The 22,362-nt window shown below is 41.1% G+C and overlaps 1 protein-coding gene across 6 annotated transcripts in view; it reads left to right on the top strand.

Annotated features, from left to right (window-relative positions):
* Window positions 1-22,362, top strand: part of PDGFA (platelet derived growth factor subunit A) — a 36,479-nt gene that overhangs the window by 10,032 nt on the left and 4,085 nt on the right. The window contains exons 4-8 of one of the 6 annotated variants that reach the window (XR_015699048.1): window positions 1,859-2,046; window positions 9,579-9,705; window positions 11,340-11,422; window positions 12,413-12,526; window positions 12,639-15,844. Coding sequence is in view for 4 of the 6 variants with exons in the window: in XM_087733484.1 (XP_087589610.1) it covers window positions 1,859-2,046; window positions 9,579-9,705; window positions 17,591-17,724 (449 nt within the window). In the remaining 2 variants the exon portion in view is untranslated. Of the gene's footprint in view, window positions 1-1,858; window positions 2,047-9,578; window positions 9,706-11,339; window positions 11,423-12,412; window positions 12,527-12,638; window positions 15,845-17,590; window positions 17,765-20,343; window positions 20,598-22,362 lie in introns of those variants that run through there. The other 5 variants (XR_015699049.1, XM_087733484.1, XM_087733485.1 and 2 more) reach the window with 5 other exon arrangements.

Below are 22,362 nucleotides of genomic sequence, written 5' to 3'. Positions count from 1 at the left end.
ACTACAGCAGTGTGCTTTAAAAAACATCAACAGTTGGTAGAGTTTTCAGTACAGAAGCTCCACAAAAGGAAACAGCTTGACTCTTTATTCAAAAGAAAAAAACAGTTTATCCAAAAAATTAAAAGCCATTGACTGAAATGCTGGGGCATTGATTTCCATCATTGCGTAGGGCACCAGGCATGTTTACAGGGGATTTTTTTCTTATTAAACAAGAATGATGGTGATCCAGCAAAGCCCAAATATAAATTTAAAGAGATGTTAATGAATTCTAGAATAGGATTTGTATGCAACGCTTGTTCATCTGATTAAATCTGAGTGTTTTACCATTCCGTTTGACCGTGGAAAAGATCCATGATCTTATCTATTATAGGTAATTCAGAGTCAATATATTTGTACATTAAGCTACGGTGGTACGCAGTGGATAGCACAGCATGCTGTCAGCATGGGTTTGCAGTGTGAATTGGCAAGCGCGCTCGTCACATTGAATGCCTCTAGAGAACAGCGGTTCTGAAACAGTCTGCTACACTTGGCACCTTACTCTGCAAGGTGTTGAATGCCTCCCCAGAAAAGTCAGTGGGAACTGGATATGCTCAATAACTTGTAGGAGTTGCCAGCTATCTTGCAGTATTGGATCCATTAATTTTCTTGAGTTCATGGCATTGGGGATTGAGAAGAAGAATTTTCACTCTATTTAGCTGACTGAAATGCATCTCTTTCAAAACTAGGCCTAGGTTTTCATGTTACAGGCACAGACCAGGCCTGAACTTCTTGTACTTCAGAAGTAACTGAAGAAGTGCAGGCAGTATTCCAGTTCCCTGACACATCTAACCCAAAGCTATCACTGCTTCCACCGTAAGGCAGAAAAATACAAGCTGCCTTCTGAGAACTTACCATCAAAGAAGTTGTCCCTGCAATTGCTATTATTTTCTGGACCATTTTGAATTGTCAGCTTGACTTCTTAGGCAGTCCTTAGGTTGAGAAAGATACGTGGGTCGGATTTTTCATGGCAGCATTGTGCAGCAGCACAGAGCTACTCTTTCTGATCCTCATGTGGCTGAAACTGTTGTCTACCAGCTCCCTTACCTGAGCCCAGCAGGATACTGGTTTAGCTGAAAATTACATTGCAGGTTCTTCAGTCATGCTACTCTTGTGGTTTTGCCTCATTCAAAAAATAACAAATTAAATAAAACCCAGCACGTACAAAGCTTTGATAAGTTCATCCAAAAAAAATGGTAGTTGCCCTTTGGGATGGTAGATGGACCAGACTCCCTGATGAGGGGATGTTAAGGTTTTGGAAGCGGAAACCCAAGACTCAGAAGTTTCAAGCTGGTGCAGGTTGTTCCCCAGCTCAGCCAATTTGGGTGTGATATAAATATCATCAATGCAACTTCTGTGGTGGTATTTGCCAGGTATTGCATGTTTGTGTGATAATATGTGCGTGCAATGATGGCCCCAATGTTATAAAACAACAGCTGCTGTTACGCAGTGGCTAGGAGGCTGTATTAGAGGATCATCTAATCCGGAGAAGCCCCTGGCTTGCTGTCACTTCTAAAGAGCCAGAATTGCCTTACCTAATGGTATGTGCTCTGAGCTATGTTGGGAGCCGGGCCATTGTAAACCCTCATTTTAGGGCTGGGCTCTTGGGAGTGAGTCAAGCTTCTCTCTAGACTAGCACACACAGTTTAGTGGTAGGCAAACAGTACGCAGCACCGACTTGTCGGTACGCAGTGGGAACTGAGAACATCATCTCAACCTGCCAGCTAAGGGTGCCGCTCATAAATCGATGGTGTAAAGTATCTGGGTGCACTGAGGTGAGAGCAGCGGCTCACCTGGAAGTGTGAATTTCCTGTGTTCGCAGAGGAAGCCATCCCAGCTGTTTGCAAAACACGGACGGTTATATACGAGATACCTCGGAGTCAGATCGATCCCACCTCTGCCAACTTCCTGATATGGCCACCCTGCGTGGAGGTGAAACGTTGCACTGGCTGTTGCAACACCAGCAGCGTGAAATGCCAGCCATCGCGGATACATCACAGAAGTGTCAAGGTGAGCAAACGGTGGCTGCAGAGCCCTAAGAGGGTCCTCTTCAGTCTAAAAACTCCAGGTATTCCTGTGGCTGTTCTGTATGACCTGGATCTTTATTATCCATCCTCATAGCTGGAGGGTCAGATACAATACTCCTCTCCATTTTGAGTGAGCAGATGGTCTTTTCAAGTTACATGATCACTGGAAAATCTTGGGTTTGGATTTGATTTTCACAGGATTCCCTTTAGGTTTTTCTTTTGTAATGAAAATAAAGTTGATTGTGTCTTTCCCATGATCTCGCACAGTACAAATCTAAAAGTTAAGAAGATAAAATGACTCAAGGGGCATTGGACTTAAAAAAATAAATAAATCACAGTATGGAATGCTATTTTCTTAATTAAATATTATGCAGCCTAAATTGGGCTTTTATATTTGACAACATAACACTTTTGATCTGAAAAAATGTGTTTCAAATTATCTTACCCCAGGGACAGAAGACTCAACGGCTTCATGCTGTATTTACTCATTAGAGAAAATCCCTGTTGCAATTTTCCAGTAAATATTACGTGAAATATTTCTTATGTTCATTCGGCTTCACTGTGTTCTAATTTTTATCAGTATTTAAACAAGTAATGTTGATTTACATGTGCATGTAGATTAGACTTACACTTAGCATTTATATTAAGACTCTGAGTTCTTGTTGCCCTCAGTATTTTAAGAGCAGAATTCAAAAAAATCCAACACATTTTTGAACATAAAATTGCCCAGCACAGCATACTGATCACTGTACTTGCAATGGATTTCTTACTAAGAAAGCTACTGTTAACCCATGTAGTGCTGTACGTCCTAAACACAAAATACGGCATCTAAGCCAGTTCATTGTTTTTCATACACACAGGCACACATCTGAGCAGGATTTCTTTTTCTTTCCTGTTCCTGAACATCTGAAAAACGTTTTCACACCCAAATAAGCTGGAGAAACACCTCAACAGGTTTCCTCAGCTTTTAAAAAATAATTATACTTTACACTTGCTGGCTGCCTTTCTTTTGGGGGATACACTTTGCAGAAACAATTAAAAATGAGGAAAAAATTGGGACCAATAATTCTTTGAGGCCTGAGAACTAAGTGGAGAAGTTGAAGCACTACTATTCTCAGCCATTCAATTCAGAGTAGAAGCGAAATAACTAGTGCTGTTGCCTTTGGGTTTGATACAGCTTCCAGTTAATTTTGTGTAGCAGCTAATGTGTATAAAGCGGCTGGAGAGGCCCGGCAAAGAGTTGAGCCGTGTATTGTGAACTTGCTGTTGGTACCTGTGTGTGACATTGCAACCCTGTGCTTGTTTCCTACCCCTGCAGTGATGGGGAAGATTAGAGAGAGAGGGAGAGGTTTGGCCGTCGAAGTCCCCTGCTGCTGGGGACATGAGGGTTCCGTAGAAGCTGCGAACTCCACTTCTGGCAGCAGCTTTGCAGGATGTCATTGCTGGGGCCACCACATTGAAGAAGTCTTAGTTTCTCATTCAGTCCACTGATACGGTTTTAGTGCTTTTAGATTTGCATTCATTTTAGTAGGGCGCAAGCTAAAAGTAGGCTTAGCTGAGCAGCTGCTTTTGTGGCTGTGTAAATATATTGCCACGAGCAATATCAATATACGTCAGCCAGCTTTGGAGACTTTTTTTTTTTCCAAGCTCCAAGACTGCTCCAAACAGTCATTAAGTAGAAGGGAAAAAAAGGACAAGAGGTCAAGCAGGAACAGGATGTTCATTGTAAAGGTTGTAGGCTGACCCCACTGTCACACCAGAAGTCTGAACAGAATCCATATTTATGCCCTCCAGAGTCAGATCCTCCGGTAGCTTTGATATAATTGATGGTTTTATGAGCCTTTTGCCAATCCTACGTTCAGAGCTGAATGTCTGCTCATGCCATTAAGTAGCTGGCCCAGAGTGAGGGTCGCTGGAAAGGTAGGGGGAGTGGTTTTGGAGAGCCTTCTCAGCTGTTCCTGCAGTGCGGTTGGAAAGCCGTCTTGTGTTTTCCCCTGATGTCAGACTGCATAAAAGCCCTCTTTTGATTAAACACTGAAAAGGCTTTCCCCACTTCCTCTTCATTGACAAGGTAGTGAGATCATAGCTGGCCCATTCACACTAGAAAAATGTTCACCCAGAAAGGTCAGCAAGTGGGTTTGCATCATGCAACAGGCGAAAGCAAAGGGTGTTTTCTTTGTCTTACTGAGGGCCACTGTAGTCAAGGTTAAAAGACAGCCGTGGCAGTGTGGGAGGAGCAGCGGAGGTGCTTATATTGGGGCATTCCTTTCCTGGGAATATCATGCAAAGGCTGTAGGGTTCGGGGATGTCCTTACTTCGCCTTCACTGCGCCTTGGTCAGTGAAGTACCGTTAATGGGCTTGTGGAATTGCAGCTGTAAGGAGGCTCCAAGCCGGGGGTGTTGGTGGCACAGCTTTCCCAAAATGGGTCCTCTAAGGTTTCCCTTTCATGGGGTGGGTTAGTAAAAGGTAGGTTTGCCCTGCACCATAACAGAGTGAGCCCATGAGAGCACAGCCTCCTGGTCCTAAAGACATCCCTATTCAGCAAGCTGTACCTGTACAGCACTGCAAATATCGGACTGAAATAAAGCGGCTGGTTGGGGGTTGCTCTTTGATAGGAAGGAAAAAATTGCATTTCTCTCCTGATAGAGTAATGGTGACAAGGACTGGTGAGTTAGGGGTGTTGGTTTCTATTACAGATATATTTCCTCTCCTGTCTGCAAAAGCATTTCAGTAACATCTGCAGATTCTGTTGCTTCTGCACAGCGAGATCAAGTATTTACCAAGTACCAGACCATAATTTATTTGGGGGGGTTTCTGAACTGAGTCTTCCCAAGAGGTTTCTCGTAATGTTGAGCATGATGTTCTTTGTATATTTGGTCACGGCAGCAAAAAACAGTTAATATTATAGAGCAAATCCTGCCTATACTGCTCATTTTGAATACCCAAGCTGAATATTACGGCTGTTTGCAGCAATACTCATTTCCAAACTAAGAAACAAAAGCTGCATCAGTCCATCTACCTCAGCTTTGCCTTCTGCTTGGCCTTGAGCCATAGCCGTACCAGCTTTAGCCATTCCTGAATATTCAATGTTGAGCTGATTTGGGGAAGTTTAACCTAGTATGTTCTTACAGTAAATTAATATGAGGGAAAGACGCAGAGAACAGGAGCTGGAAAGGAAGGAACGCAGGGGCAGCTCCTCAGCTGTCATCTGGGAGTTGTTCAGAGAGGCTTCGAAGAGAGATGGAAAAAAATGCAGGAATTCAAAAGGAGTCGTTCAGCAGAGCTGCCCAGCCTCTGAAGAGGTTAAAAAGGCCTTGCAGAACGAATGGCACGTGTAGGTAAAGTGGCTGTATGTAATGTCTGCAGTTTTAAGAACATTTTTCTTCAGTGACTGTTTCTATCATTAGAATAAACAGCACTTTGATTTTAGCTGTGGCTTAACTGGAGATTACTGCCGGCACTCGGTGGGACCTGCAGGCAGGACCAGCTGACAGGTATCAAAGGTCAATTTAAGAACGAGAGAAACAGGGGAAAGCCCGATACAGGTGAAGACAAGACGGAAAACCGGAGAGAGGTGCCCTCAGAGCGTGAGAGGAACCCTGCCGACGCAAGTTGCCTGACAGGGCAAGGCTGGGCTCCTCCCGCTTGCAGAGAGAGGATGTAGAGACCCCCCCATCAGCCATTTCTCACCCCGGGGCGGGTAGCGGCTTTGTTGCAGCACCCTCCAGTTTTGCCCCCGGACCCTTCCTCCACCCGTGCCCTCGCTGAGGCACACCGCCAAGCCGCCCTCTGAGGTGGCTCCCGCCGCGGGTTCGCACTGCTGCCCCGCTCCGCCGACGCCTTCCCAGCGTGACCCGCGGCCGCCTCAGCTTCCCGCGCCGCGGGGACTGCGTTTCCCGGCGTGCCGCGCTGCCGTGAGGGGGCTTCCCGCCGCCCCGGGGCCTGGCCCGGCCGCAGACACCCCCCCCCCCCCCCGGGGCTGTGACAGGGCTTCCCGCCACCCCAGGCACTGACAGGGCCACCCCCTGTCCCTGGAGCTGTGTCAGGGCCGTCCCTGCCTTGTGTGCTAACAGGACGGTGCAGCCCTGGGCCGCGCTTCCCTGCAGGGAAAGCTCTTCCTACCCCACCTTAAGTAACTGCACAAGGCTTTTCTTAGGTAGGGATTTTGCCTGAGGCGTGCCCTGTAAACGTCTTTAATGGGTATTTTAGGATGGGTGGCTGCCAGGCTGTGAGGTGGCTGGTCTCCCTGTCGCTGCCCATGCATTTATTTTAATACAGAAGAAACAGATGCTTCCAAAAAGCATCCTCATTCAGTTGTATTTTGGTTTTATTTCCCATCCTGTATTTAGCTATCAGCCACATGAGTTTTGCTGTTACGAGGAATTTTCTGCGCTGAGACTTCTCTTGCAAGTTCCTGCCCATGATAAGTTTGGGCTTTGTGCTCGACATGTTTTGGACGCTTCTGCTTACAGTCTTGTTTTTTTCCTGCTATTGCTCCCTTCTCTTCAGGAGAAGCTCTAGAAAAGGTGTTCCCATGATGTTTCTGTTAGGCCGCATATTTGTATCAGATTTTATTTTCATTTTTACTTAGCCACCACACCATACCTAGAGTCTACAGTGATACAAGTATGGTGCCACCGATGAGAGGCCATTTAACTAAGCTAGTCAGATATTTCACTGTCTTTCTCTTAGAGAGTTTTTATATAGTGATATTTTGTGGGTTTGGAGGGTTTGAGGTTGTCATGAGTTTTAGTTTTGTTGTGTTAGAGATGAGTAAAAGAAGCTGATGTTGGTTTGTTGAGGACTGACCATCTCAAAGCATTTGGTAATACCCCTAAGAGTAACTGCGCAAGATAAACACCAGGGAGGAAAATACAAAGAAGAAAAAAGATGTTAACACAAGGCCAAGTCCCATGCTGTTAGCATAGCTATCCCTGTTTATACCCACTGAAAATCTGACCTGCAACCCGTATCATTTTAGATAAGCATTAATTACAGATCCTGTGTGGCAGCAGGTATTAACTGATGACACAAGCACAGCAATTTATCTGGTTCGTGCTTCAGTTTGAATATTTGCAACATCTTACAAAATGACATTCCTTTAACTTGTGTAGCATGAAGTAGGGCAGTGGAACATATGCTGGATTGTATTTTAACTACAGTAGAGTAAAAAACAGCTTTAAATTGCTGCATAAATTCATTATGATCCTATTCTTCAAAGAATTATCGGGGTTTTTTTTACTGTTGCTTAATACCAAATAGCCACAGGAACTGCATATATCTTTCAGTTTAGAAAACAAAGCAAAACAAGGGCAGACGTTAAAAAGCTTGATTACAGTTTATTTTTGTTGCGTGTAATTTTCAATAAGACTGGTTTATTCTAACAGCTGTAATAAGCACGGCAGATCTGAAAGCTGTTACATGATTGCTGGGTCTCTTTGTCTCTGATGATGGAGGTGTCTTAATTACTGTTTGTTTTTGTAAATTTTAAGGATTAGTCATCCTTTGATGCCAGATGACTCAGATGTACCATACATTTTCAAATCTTTGCGTTCAAAGGCTTGGTGGAGTTGGGTTCTGATAGGAGATTTTGAAACACGCTGCTTCAACCCATAGTTAGGCTTTCCGCAAAAGCATTCTTGTATGTCAAGGCCAGTTCTTAATCTGTTTATATGGAGATCTGACAGTTTTGGAAGATACCTTTTAATGTGGACACTTTAGTTACTGCATCTGTCTCTCTGCAACTTTTGTTTGCTGGGTAAATGAAAATTGTCTCCAGACCCTGTTGACGGAAGAGGCGGTGACTAAAATGTGGATCTGAACTGGCTCTGTGAAAGCAATGGCAGATCTCCCATTGACTTCAATAAGGCCAGGATTTTACTCTAGCTTCTGTTACTGTCATTCAGAGGTCCTTGGTAGTTTGTGTCCACAGAGCCAGAAGAATGTTTCTGTAAACTGGGAGTGTGATGTTTTTTTCCAGACACCACTCTCATTTTGTGACACTGTTGTTCCACTTTTGGGAGGGTGAAGGGATGATTTTCATAGTGTGAAGATTGATTTGGAGCATTAAATCCCCACCAAACACGCAAGTAAACCATTACCAGGAGAGTGTAGTGTAATTGCGGATGCTTTATTTGGTAGTAACTGCAGCTTTTGGTTGGATCAGACTCTATGGCTTTGTCATGTAACTTTTGTAGGGACAACCAGCCTCTCCTGTCCTTCCACTCCCTCATCTATCTTATTTATAGTGCATACCTGTACTATGTAGTCTTCTTGTTTGCTGGGACAGCCACATTGCAGCCCCCTTTTGTCAAATGGTAGATAAATCATTAGTCGGACTGAGAGGCCATGATTTCATTTCAGTGATTTCTGTTCCAAGCAAATGATGATCACCTATTCATGCAGTGTTTAACACAATTATAAACTAAACATTGGACCCCTTATGCACTGTCTAGCACTCTCTTTGCCCACATTATGCCATATTCCCTTGCACAACTATGACCATCGTGCCCGTTACACTTAGCACAAGTCTGTGCCTGGCATTCCTCAACCCATTTCAGCACCCCAGCATGGCAGTGTTCCTGCCCCCTGCGCCGTTCCTTCTCTCCTGGCTGTTGGCACCAAGTTGGTCAGGATGTCCTCACGTTCAGTATCCCACCCACCCCAACATCCTTCTCTTCTGCATTGGTTTCCTTCAGATGTGAGAGCTGCATGTAGCCAGAGCTTCTCCAGCATGCTCCTTCCTCCAACCTCACCTTGCCCTCCAGACTTTTTTTTTTAAGGATACCAGTGCTTTGGCCCAAACTGGAGCAGTGCAGTTGGAAGCAGTTGGATGGACTGGAGAGAAATAGCGTACCTGTCAGCTATCCACCATAAAGCCAAAGGCTGGATCCAGTTTGCTAGTGGTAGTTCCCTTGGACCTAAAAACAGTGCATGAGAAGTCCTGTAAACAAGTTCCAGGTCATTGCAAGAAGTGAGTAGGATTGAGATTGCTGCTTTCTAAGCTGATATTCAGATCCTGGTTGTATAAAGAGTTGGACACTTTACGTTCAAATGGCTCTGGAGACACTAATTTGTAAATTATAAAATGTATTACAAACCAACGTAATGCCTTCACTGTTAGCCATCAGCTTAAGAACAGTGGTCAACATGTACAGAAGATCATGCTAAAAGTGGCAGTCTACAAGAACAACCACTGATTTGAATCCATATAGAAGTTTATTGTGATATATGTGAAAACTGAGTTGCTTAAAACTCCAAACCAAAATGAATGGGAAATTGTTTTATCTCTTGGGGGAAAAGAAAATTGTTTCAAACTGCTGAACATGAATAAACAAATAGTCTGTGCAATAAATAGTTACATGATGCACAATTAAGATAAAAGATCGTTAGTATGCTAACTTTTTGTATGGGTTTGGCTACATTAAAAAATAGAGGTATATAGTTATCTGTCTTCAGTTCTGAACTATAACTATGTTAATGTGTCTCAGTACATGCTTCATCGTATTTTATAGGTGGCAAAAGTGGAATATGTTAGAAAAAAGCCAAAATTAAAAGAAGTTCTGGTGAGATTAGAAGAGCATATGGAATGTACCTGTACATCATCAAATACTAATTCAGATTATAGAGAAGAAGAAACTGGTATGTTTTCCTTTTTTTTTTCCCTTTGCATTAATGGTGATTTCATATGGACCCTATTTTGTGTTAGTAAAGAATGTAAAGCAAACTTTGCTTCCAGTGAACTCAGTAGAGAAGCTTCCAGTTACTCTGTGTGTTGAAGATGCAAAATTAGGGACAGTTTGTGCTGGATAAAGAGTTTGCATTTGAAGCTTAAAGTGTATCAGTTCTCATCAGGTTAGCCTTAGCCTTTACATAAACATAAATGCCCAACAGTATTCAGGTCTTGCTTAACTAAGTTAAAGGTTGCCGTGTTGCAGCTTATTGGTGAACTCTGTTGCCTAATTTCTTTAGACTTTGTGAAGACAAGGCTAAGGCTGAGATTTACTTGACCTTGGGGAAAATATTAATGAAATGAATGTAAAGCACTTAGGAATAAATTCAATATTCAGGAGTAAGGAGTTCTGAAACAACATTGCCCATTCCTGTTGTTTTCTTACTTACATATAGTCAAGAATCTCTTGTCAGTTGTCACATTAAATGTAAGTTTGCCTTATCAAGCCAACATTAAGATACCATGGGGAAAGATTTATGGGGAAAAATATTTACTTTCAATGTGACTTTCATAAAACCACCTAAAATCGTTAGCTCAGATCCTCTTGCTAGGGAGCAATCATTGCAGAACTTGACACATATTCAGGAAACCCACTACAGTAGAAAGGACACCTCCCTTTCTCCTGATTTTGGTTGAAGGCAACCTCAAAAGTTTGCTTTCACCTCTGCTGGGAATTTAGGGGTGCAGTAGACCCAGCCCCAAAATGAGAGTCAGTGAAGAGCAGGTAAATATAGGAGGAAAGCTGCCCAAAGGTGATGGATTTTGTAGGTGGCTTGGTAAGGAAGGGTTTTCTGTACTGTCTCCATCTAGCATGGAGACATAAGTCTGATCGAAGCAAATGTAAACTTCAGTTGCTATGTACAGAGCAAAAGAATTAGAATTTGTATAAAAGCAAAGTTAGGCTTCTGCTGTGATTTTATTGGACATCAATTTATAATCTGAGCGGAGTGTTTTAGCTGAAACTAGTTATGAGTAGACAAAACCAAATTTAAAATGGTTATTTTTATGTGCGTATGGTTTGATATTTTTTCTATATGTCTTCTATCTGGAAAAAAAGTTTCATTAGATCAATTTCAGTTTTCCAAAATGTCTTTAATTGCCAAAGACTAAGCAGTTAAGATTCTAAGATGAAAACTTTTCTTTTTGGTGTGTGTGAAAAATGGGGTAGACTTGTCATGGAAGAATATAGATTTCTAGGATTTAATTACTGATAGGAACAAAACTTGCACCAGCAAGTGGATGATGAGCTGAAAATAGCTTAACTACAGAGCTGAAAGCAAATGTTGACTACTGCATGGTAACAGTAATTATAGATGGATCTTGGAAATGACGTATGCAATGCCAGCTTCGTTTATTATTTCTTTACTTTTGTATAATTACTTTGTAAACGGAATGTCAAATCAGACGTTATAAAGTTATTACTTTAATGCAAAGGATAATGGGATTTCTTTGAAATGTAAATGGTTTGAGTATATATTACTTCAGTGTTCAATGAAATGCATTACCTTAGGGCTTTTTACCAGCCCTGCCCTTATGTTAACAGGAAGGCCTAGGGAATCAGGTAAAAAACGGAAACGAAAAAAGTTAAAACCAACATAAAACCTACTGCAACTATTTGATACTCAGGTAGGACCTATATGCTGAACACCCTAATAGCACAAGTACTGGAAAACTTAATCAAATATCATCACTTCAACTTAATCACTGTTCAAAATCTTGACACTTGCTACCTCAAGGCTGCAAAGAGATTAGATTTGATTGGCTTTGATAATTCTACCTGCTGGTATTTTTCTTTTAAGCTCCACATCACCATCAGCATCTTACATTCTTGAGCTACTTCCTTTTCTTGCCTTTTTTGTTTCTTTTTTTTTGGAGGGGGCTAATACTTCAGCTTCTGAAATCTCAAGTTCCATTGCCTCTGCTTTTGTTTCATTATTGATTTCTGAGGTCAAAGCATCACATAATAATGCATGAATGAATTGCCAGGTTATAAATTCTTGTGTTTCCAGTCATTGGCTGTAAAACATTGAGTGTACAGACAGCAAATACTATTATATGCGTGACCATCAAACCCATGTTTTGGCATGAACTGGGATTGATTGTACATGCACCTGAGACAGTCTGATGGTCTGCCTACCTGACAAGGAAGATGCTTAGAAGTACCATGTTTTTGTGTTGCAGGGCCCTGTGTTACTTACACCAGAAAATTAAGATTTTTTTTTTTTTTGGTCTGTTCAGTCTCAGTAGGATGATGACAGTCAGTCATCAAAATTCATGAGGTTTTCAGTGTAGTGAAAAACACCCTCTCAATGCAAAAATGACTGAAATCCTTTGGCCAACATATTAGCAATGTATGATTATGGCGATACGTATTCCAAATTAAATATGGAGTTTCCATTTCTTAATGAATTGAAATTATGTAAACTGCAGCACTTGCAATTGATTCTAGTATTTGGAGCGGGAATGATTTGGTTTTTGCAGTGTATGTGCCTAACATCTGGATGATGGTGAATTTAATTTCAAGCACCTATTTTTGCACATAAACTCCCAATGGCAGTTTTCATTTATACTGATGTATCGTTTCTAAAGAATGCTAAACTTGATATCCTGTTTCAGATTAACAGGTATTTATTGGGAGTAGTATGATAGAAGCAAAGATTTTCTAAAATTCAACTTTAAAAGTGAGCATGTAAACTCAATCAAAACAGCATTTAGAACTTCTTGTCCCAGGTTAGTGACTCTTCATGCAGAACAGTTTTTTTTTTTTTTTAAGTCATCTACTTAGAGGATAGGACCTTTGATTCTAATCATAGAGTTATTGTATCTTTTTTCTCTCCTGCAGATGTAAGGTGAAAATAAGCTAGAAAAAAAACTTCTCTCTGGGACATGGATGTACATGGTTTGTTACATTCCTGAACCTACTATGTATGGTGCTTATTGACTGTATACTTTATTTGTTCTCCTATGTGAAAAAACTGGCTCAAAAGAACACTTAATGAGAACAAAGAGACAATGTACATTTGTTTAATGTGACATCAAAGCAAGTATTGTAGCACTCTGTGAAACAATAGGAAGCTTCCCTGTCCAAAAAAGAAAAAAAATGAAAGAAAGAAAAACAGAAAAGAAAAAAAGACAGTTGAATGAATGGAGGATACCAAAAGTACTCAAAAACATGACAAAAATCTAAGTGAATAGTGGATTTCTGTCAGAGCAGTCAACGGTGCTTTACGTCAAGAAATGTGCCTGCGTTCTTGATGAAGATGGATGGACACTGATGGACTTCAGGCACAAAAAAAGCAGGAATGTATGAAATGATCAAATGCCACGCAAACACTATAGAACAATACATCCTTGCTTGGTGGTGTTTTAAAAGTCTATACAAAAAAACCTTCTGGGGAGCCTTAAGTGGATTTTTTTTTTTTTTACACCATAAAGTGATTATTAAGTTTTCTTTTTACTCTTTGCCTAGCTTTTTATTATCTCTTGGACTACATTTGCCAATAACACATATAAAAGACTGGTATAACAATAAGCAGAACACAAAACATTATGGTATTTCTCCTAGTGGGATGCAAACTAATGAGATGTATTAAAATAAAAATGGTATACCTATGCATAATTTTCTAGACGTTTCTTGGTTTATGTTCCCCAACCTCCCCCGTAATTTAAAGCATTACATAAAAAGAAAAAAAAAAGAGAAAAAAGAGAGATGTGCGTAAACAAATCATACGATATCCATGCAAAAATCCTTTTTTTTCCTTTAAGACTTATGCCAGTTGCCTACTAGTGATATTGTGTTAGCAATTGTCATTCTTATCAGTATACAGATACTTTTATTTCACAAGTTGGAGCTGTGTGAAATGTACAAATTCTTGTATCTGCATTGTACAATGTCATGGTGGCATGGGAACTACCTTGCTGCAAATATTTGAACAAAACCTAAAATTCTTTATTTTTGGTAAAATGTTATGCTTTATGTGTATTCAACAGAAATATGTGTTTTTGTAAAGGTGAAGTTTGTATTTTTATCTAAAAATTAACAGTTTTATATACCTGAGAAAGCCTGCTATGTTTTCTTGAACCAAAAAAAAAAAAGAAAAAAGAAAAAAAAAGCATTTTGTGGTCATATTTTTGTAGTAGAATAGCCCAAATAACATCAAAATCTATTTTAACTATAGCAGGGCAGATAAAATATTCTGGCACCAGCTCCTGCGTTTTCAAAGTGCCAAAGGATTAAATGTTCAGTTCCCCACGGATTGCAGTGGGAGCCACATGGCTAAATCCTTCTGCACCGCTTTGGAAACCTAGGGCTGTGCCAGACATGACATGGCGACTCACTTGGCCAAAATCACTGCCCCACCCCAGTAGTTTGGATTATGTACCCTTTGTTTTAGTTGGATTATCACATTGGATATGTAAAATGAACTACTGGATTCTTCTATTTGTGAAACATCTGCAAAGAGGTGAAAGAGTTTTCTTAGTTTGGAATGACAAAAAAGTGTGTCTTGAAAACAGTGTTTCCACTCAAGTAAGAAAATCACTTCAAATGTGAATGAACTGCAGAACCTTAAAATAACAAAAGAGAGATTTTTAACCTTCCATTTCTTTAAATATAGTTCAAACATTCCCCTCCCGTTCCTGTAGCTATGTCCAATTTCAACCAAACAAAGCAATGTTAGCTAACAGGCATTATTGGCTTCAGATGCTAATGCAGAGATAGAGTTAGTCACCGTTCTATTTTGTGATCATTTTCCCAGTGTATTTGTTGAGCACCAAAACTGGAAATACATTTAACTAAGATTGTCTGTGCTTGTTTTCCACTAAGTGTACTGTTCACAATGTTATGCACATGAATGTATGTGTCTGCGTTTAAAAAAAGTGTATAAAATGTAATTTATATATTTATGTTTCAGTGGGATGCCAATAATGTTGCTCCGTTCCTTTTTTGTCTAAAAGATATCTAATGAAAAAAAAAACAAAACATATATCCATTAAAATCATGTAGATGAAAAGCATTATGTGACCCACTCAGACACTGTGCAGGTATGAAAGGATGTCAAAGTCACTTAAGTGGAATAATTTGCAAAACAACTTCTTGAGAGTCCTGTGGTTGCACTGGCATAAGAAGGTCGCATTCAGGTCTGCGGGCCAGCTTCCCTGGAGTAACTCCATTGAGTATAATGGAGCTCTGCTGATTTACATCACGAGTGGGTCTGGCCCTATATTAAAGCCTTGAAAAAAGGGCAAACTGAGAGGCATGCATTTTATTGGTGCCAGCAAATAAATGTGTTATGCCAAATTCAGAAAACCAGGAGAGAATGAAGACTGAATGGAGTCTTTTCCAGTAGTTGTTTGTTTGAGACTTGCAGTCTCGAGTTCATTTTGTTACCAGGAATGAAACGCACATGCGTCTTTGTTCTCAAGCACAGTGTTTACACGGCATGCAGCAGCAAACACAAAAATCTCAGGGCTATATTCTCAGCTAGTATAAATTGGCAAATATTTTTGACTTCAGCCGCCCCTAAGCTAATTTACATCAGATGAGGATCCAGTCCATGGTTTTTAAAATACGAGGAGTAGTGTCATGACCTAAATGTCATTTACTGTAGTCCAGCTGAGATGCTACCCGCCAGCCTTTCGAACATTACAGGCTACAGTATTAGTCCTTCTTCAAGGTGGCAGATACAACCAGAAGGAACAGTAACATTAAAGGTTGTGACACAGGAGACATTAATTCAAAGTTAAGTTGGACATTTCAAGGGCCATATCCTCAGCTGGTGTAAATCACCATCACTCCATTGCCTGCGATGGAGCTGTACCAGCTTACACCACTTGAGGGGCTGGTCCCTCATTCTTGCTCATCCCTTTCACTACTCGGTCCTGCAGGGATCTCAGATTGTTGTGTACTGTTAATGTAATCCTGTGTTCTCTAATACTTAAGCACAATAAGTGAATATAAGAATGAGTGTCAGACTTAACTTTGAATGTCCCAGCTCTGAAATGGTTTGTTTCACCATTGTGGCTGTAAATTAAACAGTTCTCTGTGCATTTGTGAATGCCGTGTCATATCTTCTTCCGCTGTCTACTGGAGGTGGACTCCATCTGGACTTTTAAAGTGCAACATTTGGAGTGTTACAGGGAAGGGTGTGAGCAATTGGAGCTGCAAGATATCTGATTGACATCTCTGTTATCTGTGGGGTGGGAGGCTAGTAGGGGACTTAATGATGGAGTTGAAGATGATAGTTGTAAGTCACGTTTCCATGCAATCCTTTAACACCTTGTCGTTTTTGTCCTTGCACATACTAGGTAGAGATTTGGGGGTAAAACGTTTTTCTGTTTTACATTCTGCAGTCGCTTCCTCTGTCCAGAGATTCAGAAGTTGTTGGTCTGATTTCATCCCTTTTTGAGGTCTTTCCTGGTCAGAAAGTATATGTGTAGTGGACTGCCCAAAAAGAATCTCAGTGTTACAATATCGTGCATGATCGCTGATTCTCTAGTCAATTCATTACATTTAATTCTGTGCTTCATCTTTCCAGAACTGCCCTTCAGTTGCTTTTGTTGAGTGAAATCAAGGATTGCGTGCCAGTTTGCTTTCCTTTTCTCCTGTCCTGCTTGGCATCTGCTTTATTAGACAGTGGACGGTGACTACAGGCTCCTCTCCAGCCCTGGAGGCTCCTAGGCAGCTCCAGCACTTCTGTGTCTTTGAGCTTAGGCTTTTTACTCTGCTTGGAACACCATCTCACAGGTCTGCTCCTCCAACAGGCTTCAGCATTCCAGCTGTGAGGTTCTTGTGGCTGTCCTCCTTGGGTCCATGTTGCCTTTCTGTGGTCTGCTTTCCAGCTGTTCTCTGCCCGACTTTGCCATCCCTCTGTTTCTGTCTCTCAAAAATTATTTTCCCTTCCTAGGATCTGTCTCATCATCTCTCTCTTCTCTCTCTTCCTGCCTGACCGAACAGCCTTTGATCTGTTTATCTCCACATCAATTGCTTTATCTAGGCATGTGCCCCGAGATCCTACAGGCCCATAACTGACCCCCACATGAGAGACAAATGCTGTTATATATCCACGTGTTTGTGGACAGAAAAAGATTCATCTTTGCATTTGGAAAAATATTCATTACTGAAGGCTCCCTGCTAAAGCTCTGTCCAATTCCAGCATCAGTGTAACTCTGGAATAGGGGTATTGAAGCTATTCCAGACATCTGACAGTTCAATTAACATCAGTGGCCCCATTTATAATTTATTTGAAAGTGTACCCAAAAGCAAAGATGAAGTTTCAAAGCTACCTCAGGTTTGCATGCTCATATTTTACTGTAATTTGAAGGAAATCATGTTTGTAGGCCCCTTCCATAGCTTTGAAAATCTTACCCTGCATATTTATCTGACGCTCTCTTAGGCTGGAAATCGTGGTTGCTTTAAAACAGAAACAATGTGGAGGTTTTCAATGAAGTAATTTTCTTGGTGTTTCTAATACACAGCTTCTAGTACTAGCAGATCTCAGAAACAGAGTCAGGTAAAAATCGTTCATACCGATAAGAATCCCACTGAAGTTTGCTTTAATTTCAGGTTACAGAGAAAAGCCTATCAATGTTGCATTCCTCAAAAATCAGCCTATGTTTTGTATTTCTTATTTCATTTAATTACTGTGTGTTTTGCCACATTTTAATAGCAAGGTATTATTCCATGTCTGAGCTTTTCTGTGCCGTTCTTTGCTGTAGCATCTCTGCGGCACAGCCTTGAACTGGTTTGTACTCATATCTCCTCTGAAATAAAGAACTATTGTTATCCCATTTTAGGCGAGACCGAGGCATGGAGAAATGACTGTGCAAGGTCACACAGCAAGGCTATGGCAGAACCAGGGATAGGACTCAGATCTGAGTGCTCATCCAGTGCCCTAAATCACACGACCATCTTCCCTTTCCAAGAATGAATCCTTGCACCCTTAGAGCTAAACACTGAAAAGATTGAGGGTAAGTCATTTTGCCTAATTATTGTGCATCGGATACATGATCAAAAACCACTGCCATATCATCAGAGAATGTAGTGACTGATGAAAACCCAGCTTTTTGCCCATGCAATTATGCAGCCTTTTATGCTATCATGAGCTAGTCATTTCCTGCATCTCTAAGGAGTCAACCTTTCGTGACTTCAAGTGAAAATTATGCACATAGAACCAATCAAGACTCAGATTTTATGGGAATTTACAAAAAATTGGTGGACAATTTTCATTATACTTCCCTTCAGTTCAGTGTCATTCATTCCTTTTATGGTGTGGGTAACATTTCCTAAGGGAACTGTTTTTATCATGGGCCCAATCCTGAATTTTTTTCCCAGGCCCTAACGTGGAAAAGCACTTTAAGAGGTGCCTGTGTTTGCCCTTCTTCAAACAAGTGCCTAAGCATGCTTGTAACTTTGGACAAACATCCCATTGACCTCAGGCAAATGGAGCAGAGTTGATGCTTTATTACTCTTTTTGAGTAGGGTGTGCCTTCCTGACACAGGACCCCAGTTGTGCGATGGGGGTCTTTGTGCTCTTAGAGTGTTGAATTATGTTGTAAGCAACCCCAAAGATGAAGTAACAAGGCTAGAATATACAACTAGAAAAACAGCTGGGAGAATTCCACTCTCTTCCACTCCCATGGAGGTTGCCATTTTGAAATACATATTTGTTCTTTTTTGGGAAAGTACTTTCCTGGCATGGGTAGATTCAGGACTGCGATTACTAATGCCTGTGATCCCATGTAAGATTATCTTTTTGGGTACCTCGGAGAATGTAATTTGAGAACTCAGAGTCATATCCATAACAGACAAATTTGAGATGAGAAAAAATAATGAGAGTGAATTTCATGTGAAATATGGCAATTTTTAGTTTAGGGGAAAAAAGGAATTAGAAAATAAAATGAACAAGATCAAAAAGTTGGTCATTCATTTTTCAGTTGTGGAATGTTACTTGTCCCTTTAGTCATTTTAATTATTTGCTGCATCAGGCTAAATTATGTGCTGAAGTAGCTCAGAATCACTACAACACGTGAAAAGTTATGGCTGGTTCTCGTTGAACTGCTACCTATTATGGCATATGACTGTGAGGTGGGGCCTGCAATCACAGTTGTAAATCAAAGAACAAGTCATAGGTTAGGCGCTGTTTTCCTTAGATATTGTCTCTAAGTTTGTTTTCTGTATACTAGTCTCTTCAGTGACGTTTGATGAGCTTTTCACTTAAGTATAAAGTCAAGAATACGTAGTTCCCAACCTGAAACTAAGGAAGTGCTAACCCTTAGCCTTGTTCATAATCAATAGAGGAAATTCTGGCAGCATCCTGGTGATAGAGTTTCTGTCACTGAAGGTTTCAGTGTCACATTCTTCCAGTGTTACTTCTTCCCCTAGAAGGGAATCCAGTCATTATTATATTTGACTCATTAGCAGGCCATCAAATCTGACTTGTTTGAGTTTTTAGCATCTAAAAATTTCTGTTTGGGCTGATACTTGTGCATGCCAAATGTCTTCTAGGATCTTAGATAAAAATACACAAAGAAAGGCTGACTTGTATGCTTCAACGGAAAAGAAATCCACATACAAAGGCTGGAGTAGTCCCTCAAACAGAGAAATAAGGAGCCAGGTTTGTAACAAGTGTTGCACACTCATCTTCCCAAGATCAGAACTGGCGTTTTGGCCTTCACAAACTATCTTTGATCTTGCATAGTGAAGGCAACTGGTTTTACCGTCCATCTTTTAAATTGAGAGTAGCTGTTAAGATCAGGTATGCAAAAATCAGAAGCACCCAGAGATGCAGTTGAGCCCATAGCACTTGAAATCCCCTGGGGATTTTGAAAACATCTTGATTCTTGAAAGCAATCACAAATAAATAGAAGAAAAGCATTTTAAACACTTCTGAAAATCCCACCCTGGTTTATTTGGCAGGTGACAAAAGAATCCAGGAAATATACTACATATAATGGTCATTCAGTGACAAAGTAGGTATTCATAGAAAATGCTCATGCTTAAATCTTTCAGCAGTTAATGATCATCTTTACAGACTGTAATACTTGAATACTTCACTTATCAATACATCAGGGCTTGGATGAACTTTGAGACGTATGAAAATGGGACACTCCTTAGGCCAATGGTAGCTCTGTGTTCTAGTAACTGATCAACCAATTACATAATTGGCCAGGTCAGTAACTTGTATAAATAGATACAACTCCATTGACTTCACTGGAAATGACAGTTACCTGAGAAGTGACCCGAAACTCTTGCACGAAGCAGATAATGGTTTCATATTTTGCTGTTTAGTGTTGTTGTAAAAATAGACTTATTTCCTGGAGCAGTTAAAACAAGAAAATCTGGAAAAGCAATTTCCCACAGAGACTCATCCACACTGGAATTTGCCGAGGTCCCCGGATGTGAACATGTGCTGTTAGAAAACATAAAACAGCAACTTTGTTTAGGGAAGCCTCTGACCTGTCAAAAATGCAAAGCATTTGTTACCAGACTTTTCCTTGGCAATTAGTGGGTAGAATTACTCATAGAAATTGTTTTGTTTGCTCACAAGGGGAGAAGCAAGACATAAATTCAAGATATCCCCTGTTTGACCACAAGAAAGAAGACTCTGTTCACAGAGGGCCTGTGGGTGAAGTGCTGAGCGGCCTCAGCTCCCTTTGGGGATGAAGTCAAACTTGTAGACCTCAGTGAAGTGTCAAGAGCCCTCCAGAACTGCTGGACAGCCCTGGCCGTGATTTTTTTCAGCAGTCTAAGGGATTTGAGCATCCAGTTTTAACTCATTTTTACAAGACTTTCAATAAACCTCAGCTGGCTTCAAACCCCCTCTGTCTGTGTTCTACAGAGAGGCTAATTTTGACCCAGGGATGTCACCGTGAGTGTTGCCTTCCTTTCCTAGGTCGTGGCATTCAAACCCCCGGTTAGCTTTCTGCTGCTTGGTATAGGTGTTGCCCAGCAGTGACTTTTCAAGTGCCTGTTGCATGCCCTGTTCACTGCTGGGACAGCCTGACATTTTAGATGGGGAGTCCTCCTTACTCCAGCCATGCTTCACCTTTTCCTTAGCACTTTGGTTTTACATGTCTTTTCTATATAGAGGTGGTGCTGGTTTAAGCTGAAGACCAGGGAAGTTTCAAGAGGCCAGATTTTCTGCTCTGGGCCCTGTTCTGCTGGAGCCTGTTGCCCAGCTGTGCCTGCTGTGTGGGGCCAGAGAAGGAGGGAGAGATGCTGCAGCACTTCAGGGAAGCCAAAATATACCTCCTCGTGCTCAAATGGTCCTGCCTGAAGACGCATCCTCCTTGACTGCCACCAGGCACTGCAGTTTCTCCTTTTCCCCCTTGCCTTGTGGGCTCGTTTCCCTGATGCCTACATGTCCCTCATGCAGGGGAGGGTCTCATGCTGCATGATGTGGTTGAAGAGACCTGGTATCTACTTGGTAGCAAGATTCCCATGTAGACTGGGGGCTCTGTGCTCATACACTGGGGAGTGAAGACCCTTCTTGGCCCAAACTCACCCACAGTAAAATAAGCTGCTCAGAGGTCTCCTTGGAGCCAGGAAGCTACTCAAATACATCTTCAGGATCTGAATTCTCCCTTGACTGCAGTGGGTTTCCACAGCAAAAGTGGCAGAAGCAATTTATCACAGATAAGCGGTTTATTTAACAGGCCATGTATGAGTCCTGCAGGTTAATGCTCATCTTGTGTACTTTACTGATTGCCACAGATGCTGCTTTAAAATCAAATAGTCACTATTTTTTCAGGGATATCTGATTCTCTTACATGTGCTTCAGAAGAGCTTGCCTAACAAACAGCTTGATTCCATTTGTTGTGAAGAGCCTGCTGGACGATCCAAAATGGTTAGGCTATGTCTGCATATCTAATGGGGGTTTTGGAACCTTGCAGCTGGGGTTAGCAAGTGCAAATGTTTCCCATTAGCTCCCTGCATTCCCTTAAGTTGTGATTCAGCAAGAGAGTTAGTGAAAACCTGAACTTAAGGCCTATGAGGTGTTCCTTTGAAGTTACTTGTGCTTAAAGTTAGGCATGATCTGGGTTGGCTTGTTAAATGGAGGCCCTGAAGAGCCTACTGTGCTAACACAGTGTAAGCTTAGTCTTTTCCTCTTATGCATTGCCTGGAGTGATGCTAGTTTCAGAAGCCTTTCAGTAAACTATTCCATGGCATTGAGGAAAGCTTTAACTATTCAGTGGCTTTCTACCAGCAAGCTCAGCTCCACTAGAAAGTCCATAGCAATGTCTGCCCTCTCTGGGCCTCTAAGGTCTTTTCCTTCCTTATTTTCTTCAGCATGTTTCTTTTCTAAGGCATGTGAAAAAAAATCTTAAAATAGTACCTTAAAAAGGTGGGAAATTAAGCAGATTATATCATCTTGATTCCTTTATCTCGCTTAATTAAGGAGAAGTTTGCCAATAGTGATCTGGTATTTCCTAAAACAAGCATACATGAAGAACACTTTGAGCAACTTCAAAAGAATTTTCAGGCTAGATCAGGAAAAGATAAAACCAGAAGTGGAAACTTCTAATACACTTTCTAGCTTATTACTTACAGGAAGTACATTGTTGCA

The sequence above is a fragment of the Nipponia nippon genome, unplaced genomic scaffold (genome assembly GCF_047370975.1).
Source record: "Nipponia nippon isolate SJK-2023a ecotype South Korea unplaced genomic scaffold, ASM4737097v1 scaffold_5, whole genome shotgun sequence".
Classification (NCBI taxonomy): Eukaryota; Metazoa; Chordata; class Aves; order Pelecaniformes; family Threskiornithidae; genus Nipponia; species Nipponia nippon.
This window is presented reverse-complemented; position numbering and strand designations above follow the sequence as displayed.